The 23,600-nt window shown below is 43.4% G+C and overlaps 1 protein-coding gene across 12 annotated transcripts in view; it reads left to right on the top strand.

Moving 5' to 3' along the window:
• The window catches only part of BACH2 (BTB domain and CNC homolog 2), a 367,956-nt gene that overhangs the window by 329,424 nt on the left and 14,932 nt on the right, over nt 1–23,600 (top strand). For all 12 annotated transcript variants that reach the window (XM_017958111.3, XM_017958118.3, XM_017958115.3 and 9 more), the window contains one exon: nt 13,664–15,256. In XM_017958111.3, the coding sequence (XP_017813600.1) occupies nt 13,664–15,256 (1,593 nt within the window). The remainder of the gene's footprint in view (nt 1–13,663; nt 15,257–23,600) is intronic.

The following is a 23,600-nucleotide window of genomic DNA, read 5'->3' as shown; positions in this document are numbered from 1 at the left end:
ATCCAAGTAACCTGGTAAGCAGAAGGACATCACATTGAAATATGGCTATGGGAAGGAATTCCATATTCAAAATAAAAATGTAACCATTTTTATTTTGAATATGGAATTCCTTCCCATAGCCATATTTCATAGCCATAAACAAGCAGAGCAAAAAGTTTATCAAGGCCAGTCACTGTGGCTTATACCTATAATCCCAGCACTTTAGAAGGCCCAGGAGGGTGGATTACTTGAGGTCAGGAGTTCGAGACTAGCCTGACCAACATGGCAAAACCCCATCTCTACTAAAAATACAAAAAAATTAGCCAAGTGTGGTGGCACACAGCTGTAATCCCAGTTACTTGGGAGGCTGAGACACGAGAATCACTTGAACCTGGAGGCAGAGGCTGCAGTTAGCCGAGATTGTGCCACTACATTCCAGCCTGGGTGACAGAGTGAGACTCCATCTCAAAAAAAAATAAATAATTATATCCAATAAGGTCTGTAATCTAGAAATATAGGGCAGGGGCCCTCTGAAGAGCACTTGAAGATTAGAAGAGAGAGGAGCAAAATTGATATTGTAGGAGTTTATGGGTCCTATCGTCAGGATAATTAAAGGTTCCATGTTCCTATTCCCATGTACAAAATTAGGTCAAATAGCTACCAGAATTCTCCTTGACCAGTAGATGAATACCTGAGTGGTTACTGATTTGCCACCTTGGCAATTCCACCTTCCAGAAAGTAGAAGATGCAAGGGTAGAACTGCTATTTGGGTCATAATCTGGCTAAAAGGAATTAACAAGAGTACACATGAGAGCATCTTTAGAAGAAGCGTCAGTATCATCTTAAAAAACATGATAGTCAAGATTTTGTACAGTCCAAAATATTTCAAGACCTTTTGTATTGTTACTTTAAAAACACATAAAATTTACCATGCTTTTTATGTGTACAGTTCAGTAGTGTTAAATAAGTTCAGTACTCCTAAGTATTCACATTGTTGTGAAACAGATCTCCAAAATTGTTTCATCTTGGAAAATCTAAAACTCTGTACTCATTAAACAACTCCCCCTCTTTTTCTTCCCCCTAGCCCCTGATAAACGCCATTCTACTTTCTGTTTCTATGAATGTGACTATTTTTCAATGCCTCATGTAAGTGGAATCACACAGAAGTTTCTTTTTATGATTAGCTTAATTCACTTAGCATAATGTCCTCAAGGTTCATCCATGTTAGAACACGTGACAGGATTTTCTTCCTTTTAAGGCTGAGAGTCCATTATATGTGTCTGCCACATTTTGTTGATCCAGTCACTCATTAACAGAAATTTGGGTTGCTTTCACTTCTTGGCTATTGTGAATAGTGCTGCTGTCAACATGAGTGTACAAACATCTCTTCAAGACCCTGCTTTGGATTCTTTTGAAAATATCCCCAGACCTGGGTCTGCTGGATCATATGGTAGTTCTATTTGTAATTTTTTTAGGAACCTTCATACTGTTTTCCATAGCAGTTGCACTATTTTGCAATCTCTTCAACAATGCACAAGGGCCAAATGCAGTGACTGACACCTGTAATTTCTGCCCTTTGGGAGAACGAAGCAGGAGGATCACCTGAGCCCAATAGTTCAAAACCAGCCTGGGCAACATGGGAAGACTCTGTCTCTACAAAAATAAAAAATTAACCGGGTATGGCAATATGTGCCTCTTGTCCCAGCTACTTGGGAGGCTGAGATGGGAGGAGCACTTGAGCCTGGGAAGTTGAGCCTGCAGTGAACTATGATCGTGCCACTGCACTCCAGCCTGGGTGACAGAGTGAGACCCTGTCTTAAAAAACAAAAACAAACAAGAAAAATAAAAAATAAAAATAGTGCACAAGGATTTCAGTTTCTCCACAGCCTCACTGACACTTGTTACTCTGTTTTTTTGGTAGTAGTCATCCCAGTGGGTGTAAGGTGAGATCTCATTGTAGTTGTAGTTTTTATTTCTCTGACAATTAGTGACATTGAGCATCTTTTCATGTATTTATTGGCTATTTGTATGTCTTTGGAGAAACGTCTATTCAAGTCCTTTGCCCACTTTTTAGTTGGGTTATTTTATATTTGGCTGTTGGGAGTTGTAGGAGTTCCTTCAATGAGAGTCCTTTACATAGGGGTTCTTCATATATCAACTATTAGGTATATGATTTACAAATATTCCCTCTCATTCCATGAGTTGCCTTTTTACTTTGATTGTGTCCTTTGATAGAGTCAGATTTTAAGTTTGATATAGGCCGGGCGCGGTGGCTCAAGCCTGTAATCCCAGCACTTTGGGAGGCCGAGACGGGCGGATCACGAGGTCAGGAGATCGAGACCATCCTGGCTAACACAGTGAAACCCCGTCTCTACTAAAAATACAAAAAAAAAACTTAGCCGGGCGAGGTGGCACGCGCCTGTAGTCCCAGCTACTCGGGAGGCTGAGGCAGGAGAATGGCGTGAACCCGGGAGGCGGAGCTTGCAGTGAGCTGAGATCCGGCCACTGCACTCCAGCCTGGGTGACAGAGCGAGACTCCGTCTCAAAAAAAAAAAAAAAAAAAAAAAGTTTGATATAGTCCCATTTGTTCATTTTTGCTTTTGTTTCTTGTGCTTTTGGTGACATATCCAAGAAATCATTACCAAGTCCAATGTCATGAAGCTTTTCCCTCGTGTTTTCTTCTAGAGTTTTATAATTTTGGGTTCAAGACATTTTTAAACAGGTTTTTATGTTAATAAGAAACAGGTAGAAATAATGCATATGTGGGGAAAGATGATTCAGGAGGGCTAGGAATGCCCAAAACAAAGTTCACATGAGGACCCTTTTCTCGAAAAAGGGTAAATTGTGCCAGCAGTTCTGTTTCATTCAGAGTTTTATTTTAAACACTGGAAAAACACGAACAACTATGGGAACATGTATGGAACCACAAATAAGGGGTTCAAGAAAACTGAAGCCCAAAATGAGTGGAGACCTTTCAAAGAGGACCACAGAAAACAAAAATGAATTTGTGGTTCTCTTTGGAGCGTAAAGATGAGGAAACCAACAGCTGCTCGTTGGGGCTGACTGTGTAGTACTGAGGATGGCAAAGAGCCTAGAGTTAATTTTGTATTGTGCGTCAAGGAGAATGACTGAATCAATGACCATAAGACTGAAAAGTGAGAAAAAACTTGGAAAAGGGAATGGAAACCCTAGGTAGATGAACAAAAAGAAAATGCTAAGCTCCCAGACTGGATGAAGTTAAAACCACCGAAGAGGAATAGTAGATATAATTATGATACAACTTGTTATGGTCAAAATATTTCAGGGACTGTGGAGCCAAGGAAAGCATCAAAAGACTAGAGATCAGAAATTTCATCGTAATTTTCAAAACAAAGACAAGAAAGTGGGTCTTTAAAAATTTGACTGAATAGCAGTAATAGGAATGATTTCTGAATATCTAGACAAGTATACACTCTTGGGTCAAAAATTTGATTTTGCAAGGTTAAGGTGGACACATGGCTTATCAGTAGCAGATACTGGGAGGAAATAAGCTCAGAGATGTTAATTGTAAATAATAAGTGACAGTGACATCTGAGCATTTCTAGAAAATAGAATATAGACAGAGGTGATAATTTGTCCTTTGTACCAATGATTGGAGCATTTATTCAATCTAGGTATCTGCCAGGGGTGTAGTCACAGGCAATGTGGTTCAGAGGAGAGTAACAAGGAAAGTATAAGAACTCATAACTGACTAAGCCAAAACTTCCATTCCTGAAACTTAACATGAAGAACCATTAGAAGGTGCTAATGAGGGGCCAAACTTCTCATCACTGGAAGCCTTCAAAAATGTTTTGTATTTTCTGGTTGAAGATCAAGTGGTTCATAGTTGGTTTGAAATGACTAGAGGGGTTGAGAGGGTGAAACCAGACCTTGACTCAAGAAAATTCTGGCCTAGGAAAATCGCTGGTTTCTGGAATGGGGAGAGGGTAGTTTAAAATGGAAATTAGGTAATTTTTTCTAAATCTTTTTTTTAAAAATAATCTTCTTTTGGAGGCAGTTTTTCAAATGAAACCATAAACCTTGATGCAGGTTTTACTACTTCATTACCAGTGAGTGGGATGCTTTTCACTTTTATTTTATACTGAAAAACGTGAAAAGTTACTACTATTTCATATCTATTTTAAGACCTACACTTATATTGAAATTAGATTTTTAAAAATTATTCTGTGAACTTCATTTTGTAATCTTTCAGAAGGGAGACTTTCTGTTTTCACCGTATGCTTTTAGAGTAAATATGAATATAGTTCCCTGTATCTGTATCATATATGACTTTTGCCTGTCACTAACCTAGGAAATATAACTATCTGTACCTGAATGGGAAAATTACAAGTGCCACATATGAAGGAGGTGAGATGAGATGGGCAAAACCACCCAGTTGAAACGAAGGTTCCACATACCCAAGGTATCACCAGTTCTCAGGAAAGACAATATGGAATGTTTGCTTTCGGAACCTTCTGTTCTCTCAACCTTCTTCTCTCATCTCTGAAACAACCAAAGAAATATCTAAGGGGCAGTTTCAGCCATTATATAGCCCCATGATCATTCTAAGCCGACTGTCACAGATAGGGGACACGTAACGCTCCCCCTCGACATCAGCGTCGTCCGACTGCCGTTCCACTCTGGAACGAAGCTCTGGTGCCATGTGGCACGCCGCCAGAAGGGCATTTCTGCTTTGTCTTCTAGATTCTAAGGACTGATACTTAGCTGAGCCTGATAATTTACCGAATCCCCATGCGGTAAAAGGGCTTCCTAGGATTTGCAGAGTTTCATTGAGCAGGAAAGGGACACAGCAGTTATCTTCATTCTTCAGGAGGAATCCAGACACTAGAAAAATAGAACCAATTGTGAGATTCACCTTTTACATACGGAAAGATGTACTGCATCCAGTTGGCCAGACTTCTTTGGATAGAGCTATATAAAATGGAATATTTTGGAGTAATAAAATTTACAATAACATGTTTCCATATGAAATAGCATTTCTTTCCTGGTTCACTTCAGAGAAACAGCAACAGGTAGAAAGGGAGCGTGAGAGTTGAACTCTGCGGTCGGAAGACTTGAGTTAAGCCCTGGCCAGGCAGCCCTGTGACTTTGGGTAAATTCCTTCACCTTTCTGGGCCTTGGCCTCATTGTCTGTAAAATGGATTATTAAGTCAGGGAACCAGAAACCATGCCAGGTGTTTCAAATAGAGGGGCTATAAAACAGGAAATTGGTTACACAGGTGTTAGAAAACTGGAAGAACAGAAAAGGGAAGGAGAGCTAATGATGAATGACCACAGAAAGTATCTACCACTCCTAGGGCTGGAGGGGATGAAAGGGACCTGTGAGCCTGACGGAGGGCTGGTGCCTCAGGAGCTGCAGCTGTGGGGCAGACAGCCCCTTCCAGACACTCCACCACAGAGTCAGGGATGCAGCCACTTCCAGAACACACCACCAAGGAAGGAGAGATAAACAGAACAAGAGACAGAAGGAGCCACAGCATCTTCATGCCTCCCACCTTCTAAGGTCCCCTGCCTGTGCACCTGTTGGCAGGTCCGATAATAAGTCAGCCAGCAAAAGAACCTAGGAAATGGAGTTTATGAACTCCCAGCCTCAGCAAGAGGGAAATAGGAGAAGAGTGGATGTGAGTCCGAGAGACAATAGTAAATAACCAACATATGAGTTTATAACATCAAACTAAAATTCAGTCAAATAATAGAAGTCAAAATTAGTAGGTGGTAAGGACTATTTCAATTTTCCAGTTATGTTGTATTAAGGTAGTTTAGCTGTATTAAAGCAGTGTTACAGAAATATACACAGAGAGAGTGGTAATAGTGTTGCTTCTGGCCTCAACAGTTTCTGAATAATTTTTTTTAGATTTTTTTTAATTAAAAAAGTTTGTATTGAGTCATGATTTAGGAAAAACTACATGTACATTTCTGAAAACCCTGTGACAGGAGAAATCATAGCAAAAATGTGGGTTATGGTAGGGTCTGTCCTCAAGAATTCCTGAGAAGAATTGCAGGGAGTCTTAGTCTGTTAACTGATTCAAGTCATGACTCTATCATGGGGATTCGAGTCAGGCCTTTGCACACTGAGCCTACATGATTTTCCTTTTTTTACTAACCAGAAAGTACCTTGGTGGGCTGACCGTGTTTTTCAGCCCAAAGTTGAAGTCAAATGGCATTCCACTGTTTGACCTCTACCCTGGGATGCCATCACCCCCTCCTCAAATCAGGGAGTCCATTTCAACTGCAGGGGATAGGTAACGTGTGTGTGTGCACGCGCATGTGCGTGTACTTGTGCATGTGTGTGTTATTGACAGGGTCAGCTTCATGAGCATAAAACCTGTGCAACTAATTGCACAGGGCCCCATGCTCAGAGGGGTCCTGCACTTTATTTAATGTTCTCTTGTCACTCTTGAAATTCTTAATCTCTGAACAAGAGGCTAACATTTTCATTTTGCACTAGGCCCTGCAAACCATCTAGCCAGTTCTGGTTTTGTATTAGGGGAGGGCAATTGTGAATAGAGGACCAGGAAAGGTCTCAGTGACAAAATGCATTTGAGGAAAAGCTGGAAGATGATGAGGGAGTGAGACATGCCTTTCTTTTACTTATTCTGAAGAACTCCAACTCAGCACTTGGCAAGTGTTACCTCCTCTAAGCAGCCTTACACTAACTCCCTTAGCAGTTACTGCTCTAGCCCTGTCCCCCCAACACCCTGCAAATACCTCTGTTATGTACTCAGGTGACACTGTAAATATTTATATTGAACATCTGTCTCCCCAGTCACCTTGTTAGCTCCTTGGAGAAAAAGGTGGTGTTTTATTCATATTTGTAGCAACAGCAATAATACTGGTTGTTTGTGTTTTTTTTGGTTTTTTTTTAATTTATTTATTATTATTATACTTTAAGTTCTAGGGTACACTGGTTGTTACTTAATGCCAGATCCTGTTCCAAAGGTTTTACTACAAGGCAGACACTGTCAGTATCCCTGTCTTACAGTTGTAGAAACTAAAGCATAGAAAGGTTAAGTAACCAGCCCAAGTGACACAACTGGTAGATAGCAGAGCTGAGACTTGAATCCAAGAAAGTGGAGTCCCCAGACCTTGCATAGTACACAGTGAGTGCCTAGAGCATCATTGGAGAATGAAGAAGTGAGTATGGCTGGACAGAGTGGCTCATGCTTGTAATCCCAGCACTTTGAGAGGCCGAGGCAGGAAAATGGCTTGAGTCCAGGAGTTCAAGGCCAGCCTGGACAACATAGTGAGATCTCATCTCTAAAAAAAAAATAAAAAAAAAAAAAATAAGAAGAAGAAGAAGAAATTAGTAAACAAAGAATTATAAGTGACTGAATGATCAGATAGAGTCTCAGGAGTAAAACAAATAGGAGAAGGATTTTTACATTGTGGCTGCAGATCCAAGTTCAAACCTACACAGGAGAGAAAAGACACTCCGTTTATGTTTTAAGACATATTCACTAAGACAAACAATGATTTTCTTTAGCTAAAAGAACCACCCTATGAAATATGTATAAATTAATTTCGATGTTGATTTAGTTTTTATATTATTACCTTAGGAATAGAAAACAAGATAAATTCTATCTAAAATTCATAATAAAATTGCGTAGACACAATGGCTAACACCTGTAATCCCAATACTTTGGGAGGTCAAGATAGATGAATTGCTTGAGTCCAGGAGTTTGAGACCACCTGGGCAACATGGTGTCTCTACTAAAAATACAAAAATTAGCCGGGCATAGTGGTACATGCCAACAGTCCCAGCTAGTCTGGAGGTTGAGTTGGGAGAATCACCTGAGCCCCAAAGGTTGAGGCTGCAGTAAGCCAAGATCATGCCACTGCACTCCAGCCTGGACAACCAGTGTGAGACCCTGTCAGTAAATAAATAAAATTAATACGAGGCCAGATGTGGTGGCTCACGCCTGTAATCCTGGCACTTTGAGAGGCTGAGGCAGGAGGATCCTTTGAGCCCAGGAGTTTGAGACAAGCCTGGGCAACATAGGGGAGACCCTGTCTCTAAAAATAAATAAAATAAAAATTAATAGTAAAATAACCAGAAGCTTTGTTGAAATAGTAAGGTTAATTAATTTAACTAATACTTTCTAAATATCTAACATGCTGCTTTGGGAAGAAGAATGTGATAATGTGGATATGAATTATAGAAAATTAAGATGAGGAGTGATGCCTGATCACTAAGCCAGTTTTCATCCTGCAGAGTGGGATACAGTGCAGTAAGAGAGTGGGAAGGGAGAGTTAGTTGTCACCGCATTGCTTTCGTCATTTGACAAGTGCCTTGCTGTGCAAATACAACCAGAGGAGTTGTCAGTGGTCTAGAGTTTTAAAAAGCCCTTGGGCATGGGTTCATTACCTTTATCTTCCTGGTTCCTGCAGAGTGTAAGAGATTCAGCTTCATCAGGAAAGTGTACATGGTGTTGCTGAAGGTGTAAGTTTCCCTTTTTTGTGAAGTTGTGATTAAGGGACCTTGAGAAGCGTGCCAGCCCTCTCCCAGGGAGCAGTCACCTGCCCTCCGGATTCATCTGATCAGCCTTCTGCAGATGGGCTCAATGCTACAGCCATGTGTATATACTGCCAAAACCAACTGGAGACACCTTAATCATGTAGCTTATGCAGAGAATGATATTCCAAGTCTCAAAAATTCTCAAACCCTATTTTCAATAAATGCCTGAAGGCTGACTGCCTCATTCCTGTCATAGTCCAGAGATGGAACTGTTGTAAGTATCCTACCGTAAACTCTGTCCTGCAGCAAAATGGATGTCTCATGAAACACTGAGCTCCCCAACTCTGCAAACAGTGCCCAGACTTTCTCTACCAGTTGAGTTTTCATCAGTCCATCTTCTTTTCAGCATAGAGATGATATGTTAGAACCCAATGGAATAAAGGGTTAAGGGTCATAGTTACAGTGGATCAAATTTCAACACATTGTCATCATGTTGACTTGCACCATCAGACACGGTAGCCTGGCCTTATTTCTTTCAGGGTTGAACCAACTCATATGTGCCAACTGCTAGCTGAGGTCATTGCCTCCCAGGAAGCAGTTGGTGGGAGGTTGGAGGGTTAACTTTCTGCCCTCTCCCAGGTCTCGGCCCCACATGGCAACTGTATTCTGACCCCATTGTGTGATCCCATCTCATCTGTATCAGAATGAGTATTGCACATTATGAGACCAGGTAGTTACATATTTAAATGCGATGAAAAATTATTCTTTGAAATGAGGCATTCACAATATTTTCATTCAAAATGCAAGACTGTTATCCCAAGTTGTCCCTAATACCGTATTTTGCATTTGTTTCTCATACCTTGAGGCCACTGCTGACCAGTGGATTTTAGCCTAGAGGGGTCTGCTTAGAGCAGAGGGTTGCACCTCCATTAACATCAGTGAATTGGAACTGTTCTTCTATTTCTAGCCACTTCATTCCATTGTAACTTTATGATCATTACTTTGTAAAATACCATTTTATGAGTTTAGTTTTGTGTGTAATTCTCCACCTCCCACCCCCTCTTATTTTTTCCCATTATTAGAGCCTTGTTTGTTAAGAACAAAAAGTAACAGTGCACACTTGTGGTCACAGTTTCATGAACATACAGCTTTTCACTGGTACCTGAGTATTTGCCTTCTGAGTATAATAAATGAATTGAAATGGTTCCTAAAAATGGGTAGACAGTGCCAGCTTCTCCAGATGGAGGCTAAGCCAGTGTTTAGAAAGCCTCTGTCTGTTGTAACACTTGCTGGCAGGTGCGATGGGCACTTGCTTTCTGTTTTGTGTATCTGGAGCAATTACCACTGCCTAAAGTAGACCAGAGATGGGTTCCTGGGAGGGACCCTTGTGACAGTTCAGAAAGTAGCCATCGTATCAAAGCAACCCTTGACCTAGAGCAGACACTCAAGGTGTCCTGATAAAAGTGTTCAAGGGGCCCCCTCGCTAGTCCCCTCAGCCTCAGTAGTCTCCTATCCTGAACTTGTCTGGATTTCTCAGTTGACAACTACTCATCTAATCTTGCAATGGCTTTTCCATTGTTGACTTACTTACATTGTTACTTAGTTAACTTTTCATCATTTGTACGTCTTCTACAAAGCTAAATTGTAGGTCTCTTGAGCACAGGCCTGAGTCCTGCACATACCCTTCCCTCACACCACTGAGCACAGAAGAAGAAACAGACTGGACCTGGTTTGGAATCCTAGCTCTCCATTGACTAGCTCTATGACCATGGATAAACTCCTTCACCTCCCTGCTTCACAGTTTCCTTAGCTACAGAATAGGGGCAGTCATGCCTGCCTTGCAAGGCGTTACAAGAGCACAGTGCTGGGCACTAGGAGATACTTGGTAAATGGTCATTCTGGCTCACCAAACAAAGCCTCACAGACAGAAGCTGAGCAAAATCTTGCAGACTTAAATATAGCAAAGCAGGACTGAAACCATATGGGAGATGAGCTAGTTATGAGCTCTTGAACTTTCATGGTGAGGACACCATTTCCTCTGCCCTTGGGCTTAAGTGACAATTTACAAACCAGGTTTTTTGGCCAAGCACGGTGGCTCATGCCTGTAATCCCAGCACTTTGGGAGGCCAAGGCAGGCGGATCACGAGGTCAGGAGATTGAGACCATCCTGGCTAACATGGTGAAACCCCGTCTCTACTAAAAATACAAAAAAATTAGTCAGGTGTGGTGGCGGGCGCCTGTAGTCCCAGCTACTAGGGAGGCTGAGGCAGGAGAATGGCGTGAACCCGGGAGGCGGAGCTTGCAGTGAACCGAGATCACACCACTGCACACCAGCCTGGGTGACAGAGTGAGACTCTATCTCAAAAAAAAAAGGTTTTTTATCTGTGACTCTTTCATGATGATATGACCATCATTTCAAGCTCAGCATGTCTCCTAAGCCTCAGTGATATAAGGAGTGCCATTGATTTGTGATGTGGAGACTTTGCACTTTTGCATCCTTAGTCCAATTCATACATTTAAGCATCAGCTCTTCTCCAAGCGGAGATGCTTTCTCCAGCTCCTTGCAGCCAGCTGTGTGGCAGAGGGTGACTCCCAGTACTGCTTCCTGATCTACAGATCCCCATGGATGTCCCTTGCTTCTTTAGAAATTTTCTTTACAAGAGGCCACAGTGGAGGATAGTGGTAAGGCTTACGTAGACCTACAGCATCAAAAAAAAAAAAATGGTGATAAGGATGGGAGTATGAGAAAAACTGTGTGAACAGTGTAAATATCATTGAAAGTAATTTCCTACATTTCCCATATAGTGAGCACCTTTGCCAAAACTCAAGAAGTGTCTTAACCACCCGTTCGGCAACTGGCACATTACAGAGGAGCACAGAATCATTATGAGGGCAGGGGTCAACTCTGCATTGATTTTACCATTTCTTTCTTTGTGGTGGAGCCATGTGGCAGTAAAGGAATAGGTCATGTGACATTCTTGTCACCTTCTTCAGTTACCTATAAATACACATTTCCTTGCTTTTTTACTTTCTTTTAAAGATTCCTGGAAGGACATAAAACAGATGTATTGTCAGTACTACATTTGCTGAACCTATTACCATGTCACCTTAGCAGGATACAAAATGTCAGTCAGATGAGCTCCTTTTTAATACTGGTACTGTGACACGGGGCAAACAAAGACCGTTGCCTGCCTGCCTTTGATCAGTTGATCAGTTTGGTTAGTTGATTTACATGATGCCTTGTTCCAAAAGTAACTTGAGACAGCACCCTCTAAACACACTGTGTTGTTACCTTGTGTACACAGTAGTAGTATGTTAGCACACAGTTCAACTTACGACATATTCGGTAACATACAAGCTTTTAACAAGTATTTACCATGTTAGAGACCCCAGGTTAGATTAGACGCAAGGTTACAAAGACAGACAAAACCATTCCTGATCTGAAGGAGCTTGCTGTCTTAGGGTGGAAACAGACACAATTAGGTATAATAAAAGGGAGATGGCAGTGATTGCCCACATAGAATTTATAATGTGGGTCTAGCAGTCATGGCTTTTTGTTTTGTTTTTTTAACCAAATATCTCTGGACTCGTCATCTGACAGGAAAAAAAAAAATTTAAGATGGAATCTTACTTAAGTACTTTAAAAAGATTAACAATTAAAATCCCGTTCAGTTACATGTCTAAGAAATTTCCCTTACTGGAAAGAATGCAGTGATATGAAGTCATTGCTGCCCTGGAGAATCCAGCACATTTCCTCACCTGGCTATGAGAGCTGAGAGGACAATGTCATTCATTCTCTCTAAGAGGACTGGAGAGCGCTCCCAAAGGAGTGAATGTCCAGGTTGAATCTTGAACATCAATTACAGGTACTTGCAAGAATTTTGGCTCTGTATGCTACGGTGAGTTTAATACATGCAGAAGTCAGCTACAAAGCTTACCAGTTCACCTTGCAGTGCACTCACTCCCCCAGCTAAAATTTTGTATCACTGCTACCATAGCTTCTAGCAAGGACCCCATGATTGCTGCTTTCATTTGATTTGTACAGGATTTGTAGACATGCCTCACCTTCCTGTGGGGTCAGCGGTGCTTGCAAGAACCTAGAGGATGTGTGGTTTTATGTGCAGGGTAAGGAAGCCTACCCTGATGAACACCAGCAAGTTTAATCCATTTCCATCTGAAAAAACAATTGGCCTCAGGCAACATATTCTTAATTGTCTAAGTCATTGTGTGTGAGCAGGCATGCGTGCGCGCGCACACGTGTTTGTGTGCGTATGCAAGCTGTGCATAAATAGCACACTTTCAATCTGTGTAAAATATAATGGATAAGCAGCAAATGACAGTAGGCTTAGCCCCTGAAGATTTACCAGGAAAAAAAGACAGCTGCATGGCAAAGCTGCTGCCAATAATTAGGGAAGGAATAGCCCATACCCTGTGCCACTCAGCAGCTTCAACCATTTAAATGACAGCCGGTTTGTTTAGCTCTGCAACCCCCGTTCATTATGGGCCAGGGGTTGATTTCGTCTTGAGCACACCGCTTTTGATTGTTGTCATCTCTGGTGAGATAATGAGATCATCATCATTATAAGATCAGGTAGGACATCATGACCGAAAGTCTCAAGTAGAAACTGTGATGGATGAGCAAAACAGAGTTGTTTTAATGTCTCTTTTAACATTGTAAGTGAGGAAAACCTATTTTTCCTACTCCCTGGACTTAGTTTTTTGCAGGGCCACCTTGTCATTTTTGTGGTTGACAAGAAAACGTTAAGGCTCTCTTGGGCTCCAGCAAGCTAAGCTGCAAGAACTGTCACAACACTCCCCCCTCGTGTAGAATGGCTCTCAACAGGACCGATTGGGAGGGAAATTAATAGGCTCCCCATTGTCACCATGCATTTTTGCCAGGATATTTCATTAGTGTAAACACTGAACCCGTTGTCATCTTGTTTAGCCACTTGACCCTGGTGATTTTCAATTCTGCCTGAGCCGTGATGGAGTACAGCAGTGGCATGCGCGAGACAGGCACTAATTATTGGAAGCAGAATCATCGCTGACCCAGTACTACAAGATTAACTGCCCCTTTGCAGTCTTTATTCTGGAACATTAGCACTGTCTGGTTATCTTGCTTCAGTTGAGGGATTCGGGACAATAGCGGTGCTGATGGTAATGTTGGCGATTTTCCTGTTTGTTTTGCAGGTCACGGCCAGGGGCTTTGGGCCGCTGTTACAGTTTGCCTACACTGCCAAGCTGTTACTCAGCAGAGAAAACATCCGCGAGGTCATCCGCTGTGCTGAGTTCCTGCGCATGCACAACCTGGAGGACTCCTGCTTCAGTTTCCTGCAGACCCAGCTCCTGAACAGTGAGGATGGCCTGTTTGTGTGCCGAAAGGATGCTGCATGCCAGCGCCCGCACGAGGACTGTGAGAACTCTGCAGGAGAGGAGGAGGATGAAGAGGAGGAGACGATGGATTCAGAGACGGCCAAGATGGCTTGCCCCAGGGACCAGATGCTTCCAGAGCCCATCAGCTTTGAGGCCGCCGCCATCCCCGTAGCAGAGAAGGAAGAAGCCCTGCTGCCCGAGCCCGACGTGCCCACGGACACCAAGGAGAGCTCAGAAAAGGACGCGTTAACGCAGTACCCCAGATACAAGAAATACCAGCTTGCATGTACCAAGAATGTCTATAATGCATCATCACACAGTACCTCAGGTTTTGCAAGCACATTCCGGGAAGAAAACTCTAGCAACAGCCTCAAGCCAGGGCTTGCCAGGGGGCAGATTAAAAGTGAGCCGCCCAGTGAAGAGAATGAGGAAGAGAGCATCACACTCTGCCTGTCTGGAGATGAGCCTGACGCCAAGGACAGAGCGGGGGATGTCGAGATGGACCGGAAACAGCCCAGCCCTGCCACTACCCCCATGGCCCCAGCTGGGGCCGCCTGCCTGGAGAGATCCAGGAGCGTGGCCTCGCCCTCCTGCTTAAGGTCTCTGTTCAGCATAACGAAAAGTGTGGAGCTGTCTGGCCTGCCCAGTACATCTCAGCAGCACTTTGCCAGGAGTCCAGCGTGCCCTTTTGACAAGGGGATCACTCAGGGTGACCTTAAAACTGACTACACCCCTTTCACAGGGAATTATGGACAGCCCCACGTGGGCCAGAAGGAGGTGTCCAACTTCACCATGGGGTCGCCCCTCAGGGGGCCTGGGTTGGAGGCTCTCTGTAAACAGGAGGGAGAGCTGGACCGGAGGAGCGTGATCTTCTCCTCCAGCGCTTGTGACCAAGTGAGCACCTCGGTGCATTCTTATTCTGGGGTGAGCAGTTTGGACAAAGACCTCTCTGAGCCGGTGCCAAAGGGTCTGTGGGTGGGAGCTGGCCAGTCCCTCCCCAGCTCACAGGCCTACTCCCACGGTGGGCTGATGGCCGACCACTTGCCAGGAAGGATGCGGCCCAACACCAGCTGCCCGGTGCCAATCAAAGTCTGCCCTCGCTCACCCCCCTTAGAGACCAGGACCAGGACTTCCAGCTCCTGCTCCTCCTATTCCTACGCGGAGGACGGGAGCGGGGGCTCACCCTGCAGCCTCCCTCTCTGTGAGTTCTCCTCCTCGCCCTGTTCCCAGGGAGCCAGATTCCTTGCCACAGAACATCAGGAACCAGGCCTGATGGGAGACGGAATGTACAACCAAGTGCGGCCCCAGATTAAATGTGAGCAGTCTTACGGAACCAACTCCAGTGACGAATCCGGATCGTTCTCGGAAGCAGACAGTGAGTCGTGTCCTGTGCAGGACAGGGGCCAGGAGGTAGGGAACCCACATAAATTCAAGCATGTAACCCACTCTCTAGGCCCTTTATCTGGACTATTCCCTGCCCCCCACCACTCCCAGATTGTTCTTACATGCTGAGATTAAAGATGGCAGTAGAGAGACTGCCTTCCCCATCCACAGAGGCAGGGTGCTGAATGTGATTCCACATTAACCACTTCCGTCCTAGAAAAGCACTTGATATTTGATCTGGATCTCAATACTCAACAAGCAGAGGCAAGCTGCTGAGTAAAAAAACACTGAAGTCTAATGCATGAAGTGCACTGAGGCACTCCAGACCCCCCTCTTTCTCCTCCTTCTCTTCCCCCTCCTACATCTGCTTTGGAAGGATGCCATGTTCATCACCCTCATCCTTGCCCTTCACCCCTTCAGCACAAAGGAAGATATAGCATCTCTTTCCAGATTGACTGATTGAAACCAAATAGATCAACACTTTCCCAGCACCTTTTAGATTTTCCTTGTCAACAGAAGACCCCAGGGCCATCCCATGTCCATCACAGTGAAGGTGATGGAAGGCTCACTGTTTATCCCAGTCCTGGGGTCATCACAGAAGCACCCTAGTCGGCCACACATAATGTATAATGGATGATTTCCCAAGCTCCCTCAAACGCTAGGAAGACATTTTGAGAAGTAGTGGGGTACAGTAGCAGTTTCATCCCCCCTGAAAGCAATGTACTTGCTAGGAAAAATGTCCAGAGGCCCCATGTGTGTCTTACCATTGCTGGGAGAGGGGAACAGGGGCAACAGCAGCCACATCATGAGCAAGACTCACAAGACTAAGGAGAGGAAAGAAGAGGCCTCCCCTAGAGGACCCACCTCCCAATAACATGAACATTCCCTAGGAAGACCTGAGAGAGTCTGTGTCGTGACCTGGTGCTCATGGCACTGTCTTGCTGATTGACAAGGTACCAGCTTGAGACTGCTACCTGTGTCTCAGACGCCCCTCAGGAACGGTAATGAACAAACCCAGTGACAAGTCCCTTCTCAGAGCTGTGTATCCCGAAAACACAGGAAGAAATGAAAAGTGGTCCTCCTGAGGCCAGTAACCTTGGTACCCGTCTGCTCTCTGGATGTTACCAGCCTCTGTAAGGCAGAGATGTTAACCCAACCAGACAGCAGAAATGCCACATGGGATGAGGTGGCTTTTCACAGAGCCACGTGCAGTTTATTCAGCCTCTGCAAGATTGGCGAGAAGCACATGAGGTTTTTAGTTTGGGCATGTTTTGAAAGTAGATGCCAAAGGCCCTATGCCAACTGCAAAAAATGCCCTGTGGTCACTTCCTTCTTTGCTCGCTAGCCTGGTTTCTTCCCCTCTCTTCACTGCCTAGCAGACATGGAGAAAGACAGAGAAACACTGAAAGGATTTAATTTAAAATAAATTAGAAAGGAAATTTGAATGGGAGCTATTCCCATGCGAATATACCGTCTCTCCTTAGGTTCGGGGTGGCGGGTTGTGCCTGGTGCTCCAAGCCAGGCTCACATCTGTGTCCCTAACATTGGGAAGATCGAGCTTTCCTGAAAATAGTGAAGGCTTATGTTTTCTCTCTCCTTACTCATTCTTTCCCTCTGACCTCTTTAGTGAGGTTTTCCTTTTGTTCTGAAACCGTGAATGAGCATGCCTGGTGTGGAAGGCTAGCCACTGCGTCCAGCTCATCTGCATCATGGCTTCCTACCAAGGACTGCTGGAGGGAGAAGAGGACAAAGGCCTGCAGTCTGTTTTTTGTCTCTCCTTTAAGAGGAGCCTGGGGCCAGGTGTGGTGGCTCAGGCCTGTGATCCTAGAATTTTGGGAGGCTGAGGTGGGTGGATCACTTGAGTTCAGGAGTTCGAGACCAGCCTAGGCAACATGGTGAAACCACATCTGTACCAAAAGTATAAAAAAAGAAGCCGGGTGTCGTGGCTCATGCCAGTAGTCCCAGCTACTTGTGGGACTGAGGTGGGAGAATCTCTTGAGCCCAGGAGAAGGTTGCAGTGAGCTGAGATTGCCACTGCACTCCAGCCTGGGTGACAGAGTGAGACCTTATCTCCAAAAAAAAAAAAAAAAAACTGGCCATTAGGCTCAAGGGAAGCTTGTGTTTTTATGACATTTGCATTTGTTCGAAGAACTGTCAGTTTCAGATACATCTTCTTTTGCGCTCCCCACCCCCTCGCCCCGCCACCAATATCCCAAAAGAGAGCATAGAGTCATTTCTTGGAACTCGAGACCACAGCAAGAACACATGTATTTTTTCTGTGTTGGAGCCATGTCAGTTGTTTACCTTAGAATTAAAAATAGTAACTCAATTAAAAAGGAGGACTCATTCAACCTGTAAAACAGTCACGAACAGGACTAGCCTTCCCCCCCTTGAGAAATACCCCTACTTTTAAAAATATTCTTATTTTTACCTTTAAAAAAAGAATCCATCTTCTGCATTCCTGAACAGTGAAAGAAGAAACATTTACCAAATCTGTATGCCTTTTTGGAAATCATAGTCCCTCTCAGTGGTACAGTTCGGACAGGACAGTTATAGTAAAGCTAAGGTTTTCCCCAATTTTATGTCTTAATTTTCCTAGAGTAGAGGAGGTTAGCTTTCCAAGAACTGTCTCAGGGACTTGCCGTGACTGCTGCTCAAGGAGTTGATAACCTGCTTTAGGGAGTTACTTTGACCCTGGTTGAAGTATTATCCCCAGTAATAGTGCTCAAGGCAGATCCTTCTCCACAAGTCAAAACTTGTTTTCCTGAACTGATCAGAAGAAGCCAGCATCTGCTGGGCTGATTCTGCCCTGCTCTCCTATGAGATCCAGGTGCCTTCTCTTTCAAGTGAACCCCAAGGAGACACCAGAGTCAGAAGTGAAGACAGGAGTTTCCACCCCTTGCCAGACACCAGTCTAATACTTCACGTGCATTTTCCCAATCTCTCTTCTTCCACCCCTGTAGGGAGCCAAAATGTTAGATCAAAAGAAAAGTGTTCACATACCTTATATTATGTGAGATGTTGTAGTTATACCATGTTAAGCAGCCCTTCCATCTCACAATCATTGGCTTCTCCCATCCTTTTTAACTGTTCCCTAGCTTTGAGAAAGATCAAATTAGCACAGTATTATCCTTTATCAATAATCAGCTTCTTAAAATGACACTCTTTTTTAAATTCTAGAACATAGCGTACCCAGCCCCAAACACACCAAATTTCACAGGCTCTCTCTTTGCCTGCAATAATATACAAATATATATTCACCTCTCTATGGGTTTGGGTTTTATTTTAATGGCATTATATTGTAGAGTTAGCAGCTTCCTTTTTTCACATAGCTGTCTACCATCCACATGGCTGTAGGTCAATCACATAGGGCCAAGACATGTTTCTCTAGTGTCTCTGGTTCTTGTAAATCGTAGTTCATTCAGCTGTCCCTTACCAGTGGACATTTCAGTTGCTTTCAGTTTTTCCCTCTGATAAACATGGCTGCAATAAACATTTTGTGAGCATACTGTTAGTAGTGGTGCTTTTATTTTTGTGGGTTAGTTTCATAGATGGGCTAAATGTTGTGCTCATTTTTTAAACACTACCTAATGACCTACCCAAAACGTTGTAGCAATTCACATTTCATCCAACAACTTAGAATGTCCAGTTTCCCCTATTCTTGCCCATACTAGTTGTCACCAGTCTTTTTAATTTTTGCCAATTTGATAGGCAAAAATGGTGACTACTAATGAAGCTGACATGTTGTTTTGTGTGTATTGAACATTGATATTTCATTTCCTGTGAATTGTTGGTTCACCTCTTTGCCCATTTTTTCTTTTGCGTTGTTTAAATCAACATGTAGGAATCTTACTCCCCAATATTAGGAATATTAACCCTTTCTCATAAATGTTGCTTGGATATTCCCTTAGTCTGCTTCTTTATTTATTGTACCTTTTCCCATATAAAAGTTTTTTTAGTTTTATGTAGTCAAGGTATAAGTCTTTTTTTATGACTTCTGGATTTGCTATATTCCTTAGGAAGTCAGGTTGGGAATTTTTCTCTTCCAATAAAAAAAAAAAAAATGAACAAATCACATTAAGTGAAAATCACAAAACAGTATGCACAAGGTCCTAGTTTGTTTCCTAAATATGCACACCCTATAAATGAAATCAGTATAGAGAATAAGAAAAAACCGGGAGCACCATTGAAGAGGAGTGTAGGGAAAGTTTCGTTTCTATGTATGTATGTAATGTTTGAATTTTAGGTAGGTTTATCTTTTAAATTAAGACATAATTCGCATACCATAAAATTCACCCTAAGATGAACAATTCAGTGGTTGTTGATATATTCACAGTGTTGTACAACCATCACCACTGTGATAATTCCAAAACATTTTCACCACCCTAAAAGGAAATGCTGTACCCATTAGTGGTTATTCCTCATTGCCCACTCCCCTCAACCCCAGGCAACCAGTTATCTACCTTCTGTCTCTGTGGATGTACCTGTTTGGGGCATTTGTATAAATAGAATCTTGCAAGATGTAGCCTTCTGTGTCTAGCTTCTTTGACTTTAGCATAATACTTTGAAGGTTTACCCTTGCCATTGATGTACTCACCAGAGATATTGTCATGTATTAGTCCTTTGTTCCTGTTAATTGCTGAGTAATATTCCATTATGTTGATCCATTTTGTTGACCAATACCACATTTTGTTGTTCACTGGTTGAGGGCCATTTGGGTTGTTTCCACTTTGGGGCTATTATAAATAATGCTGCTGTGAGCATTTGAGACAAGTTTTTTAAGACTTGTTTTCAGTTATTTTCGTAATATTCCTAGGAGTGGAACTGCTGAATCACATAACTTTGTATTTAACCTTCTGAGGAGCTACTAGACTGTTTCCAAGCTGGCTATACCATTTCAAATTCCCACCAACAATGTATCAGGGATCCAGTTTCTCTGCATCCTTGCCAACACTTGTTATTGCCCATCTTTTTTGTTAAAGCCCTCTAGTGGGTGTGAAGTAGTTATGGTTTATCTCATTATGGTTTATAGGTTTGTTTTTAAATGTTGGAAATTATAGAAAATCACAGTCATTTTCCAAAGTAGTAAGCTTCTTAGTAAGACAGCTTTGTAGCTGGACCATTTCTACTTAATTGTAGATTTTAGTAAAGAAGCACCACAGAGGGTTTATTTGCACAGTCAAAAGTATGGATTCATTGGACTTGCTTTATTAACATGTTTTACATTGAGAGGGATAAAAGTGTATGAGAGGTAAGAGAGTGTGTTGGGGGCAGGCAGGGGGCGGGAAACAGAGAGAAGGGAAGAGAGATAAAGTCCAGAGAAAACATGGAAATGGTACAAAAGAGCCATCTGACTCTTAACTCTTCCCACCCAAATGCTGACTTTGAGACACATGTTGTATGTAAAATTTGTACAATCATTTTTGTGGTTTGGTGAATCGGGCATGTTTTTAGAAGTGTCTGTAATTGGTCTGCTTAATAAAAAGAAACCTTGCTGGGCAGCATAGAAATCAGCCATATTTCTAATTAAAACAGTGTTTTTATGTTGTCTAGAACATTGTGAGAGTCTGGAATTCCAAAGCACATGTCTGTAAGATGAAACCATGTGACAAAGATAAATAGAGCTGATAAACAGAAATAATAATACCTTGTATCTATTAGGCAGTTGAAACTTTCCCAAGCACTTCCACCTGTCATCCAGTTGTATTCTTCACAGCAACCCTATACGCTAAGCAGGGCAGGCGTTATCTCCCTTTGACTCCTAGATCCTCCAAGAACTTTAGGACAGACAGAACGAAGACTTGCCTGAGATCACACAGCTAATTAATTGAAGTATCACAACTGAATCCTAGGTGTCCTGTATTTGTGTTAGAAACTGGACCATGAGAAGAGAGCATGGAAGGACAATTGTGCGGGACACATTTTTTCACCTGGGAGGGGAGATTTTGTCATTGCCATCTGCCCAGCACTGAGCTGGCTGTCCTGGTTCCAGCAGCACTGGAATCATCTGTCCAGTGGGCATATTGCTTCCTCCCTCGACATCTCCCTGGGATCCGAGGGTCTCCTCAGAGTACGGGTGTTAAAGACTTTGGAGAGCTGACCACACCATCAGTGCCTCAGGGTATCATGCTAATGTGACCCTACTTCTATAGTTTTCAGTCAACATCAGGTAATGAAACCAAGAAATGAAATAGGAAAAAAATATTAACAAACTAGTCTTCCACTGAGATTTCTAGAGGAAATATTTGTTTCTGGCTTTTTCTGCAAAATTTGCAGCTACATCCTGCTTTTCCAGTAAACTTCACCCAGCAAACCAGAGACACTAGGCAAGCAAAATGTTTGTTGGGTGAGATAGATACAGCACCACTTGATTGCAACTCCTAAAAAAGATACAGAGAAAACAAAGATCATGGGGAACTCTACCAGAGCGAGAGAGTCATCATTTGGGGATGAGAATTTTTTTTCCCTTCTTTTGTCCTATATTTTATGAAAGAAGCTATATTATATAATACATAATTTTATATAATACTTAGAGAATAATGTATATAATTATATAATACTTATATAATTTTTCAATGTTTCCTTTTAACGGGGAGGAAGGGGATGATGGTTTAGGCTGAAGAATGGCCGTGGCTGTTGGCAGGGAAGAGAAATAATGCAGCCGATTTCTGTTTGGTGAGAAGGAAGCACCGGCATCCCGGGGCCCAGCCTACAGTCTCCCCTCCGCCTCGTCGGTGCAGACAGCGTTCAGAGAGACATATGTAGGTTCCATGTATTGTCCAGATATCACAGGCGGACCTGAGAATCCCTGGGCACACTGCACGGACCATCTATTTTACTGACTGCTCAGGGGCTGGAGCCTAGCCAGGTGTGATGGCTCACGCCTATAATCCCAACAGTTTGGGAGGCTAAGGAAGGAAGATCGCTTGAGGCCAGGAGTTTGAGACCAGCCTGGGCAACAGAATGAGATCCTGTCTCTAAAAGAAAAAAAAAAATTAAAAAGAGCTGGAGTCTCCAGAAGAACTAACACTCCTGTAGCCATGCTTAGCCGGACAGGGCAGGTACCGTGCTAAAAACCACCTCAAGTCGTGCTCCTCCTGTTGCGTTCCAGAGGGGAGAAGAGTCAACACTCTGCTGGGCTGAATAAAATCAGCTTATTGTGCCAACAATGGCGCAGGCCTGTGGTGCCCTGATTGGCCCTTGGCCTGCTGACTCAGTGGCTGCCCTGATTCTCCGAGTCTCTACTGAGAACCAAAGTGGTGGACCCCTGGCTAACGAGTGGCGCCCGTGAATCCCACCTGCCCTTCCCCTTATACGCAGCCTGCATGCCCGGAGCTGTGTGTGAGTGACTGAGATGGTAGCGACAGTTCCCAGGACTCTTCACCTCATCACACTGGGTGTTGGGACTATTTAGGAAACCAAGCCACTGCTGCGAAGTGAGATCCTGGAGGAGTGAGTGTGGAGGGACAGTCAGTAAGATGTTAAGCCTGACGGGGCCTGTTTGGCTCGGAATAATTATCTAGAAGGAAAAGAGGTGGGCCTCAACCTTCTTGATGTGTTTTCACTTTCCAAGACCTGCTGGCCGCCTTTTACTCCTCAGCCCCATTTGAGGAATGTTTTGAGTGCCGAGAGCCAGGGAGAGGCATGTCCTCCACGGTACCAAAGAGTCAGTGGCTGCTCCTTATTTGCAGACAAGATGTCCCTGACTTGGAACTTACTACTCAGGAAACAACACATGGATGTGGTCAAGTCCTCCCCACTGCCCACGCCCCCGTGCCTGTCCGAGAACACCTCAGAGACCCCCGTGTGTTAGTGAACATAAGTCCTCCCTTGCTAGAGGGGGAACCGAGACTTGTAAAGAGGAACAAGTGAGTTGGGTGTTTTTTTCACCTGGAAGAAAGTCTACAGTTGACTATTACCTTTTCCTCTGACCCTCTTTAAAAAGCAGGTTGTGTTGCAGCAGCTCTGCTGAAGTGTTGTATGGCCTTTTGTCTCGAGGACTTTGAAACTAGCATTGTTGATTTTTCATTTTTCCTGGCAACCCTCCCTCCTATTCCCCTAGTGTTTTATATTCACTGTCTGGATGATTTAAATACAGTAGCTCTTGGTATAGACGTCCTTTTGACTTTCCCTGTAGCCTGAACCTTAGGGATATCTTCCTTCTGAGAGTAAGTAAACACATGTAGAGCAGAAGCAGAATGGCTTTGTTGTCAGCAGAGGGAAAACTCCACAAGCCCACAAAGCGCCACCACCTCTGCTGCACTGGAACATCCGCGTCTCCAACAGACCGACCTCTGTGTTCCGGAGACACCGTGCAGGATCAGAGTGTCTGTTTGTTATCCAATGGGTATTAAAGGGAAATCATTCTTTC

The sequence above is a fragment of the Papio anubis genome, chromosome 6, assembly GCF_008728515.1.
Source record: "Papio anubis isolate 15944 chromosome 6, Panubis1.0, whole genome shotgun sequence".
NCBI lineage: Eukaryota > Metazoa > Chordata > Mammalia > Primates > Cercopithecidae > Papio > Papio anubis.
Note: the sequence above shows the minus strand (reverse complement) of the source record. Positions and strands in the feature narration are given on the sequence as shown.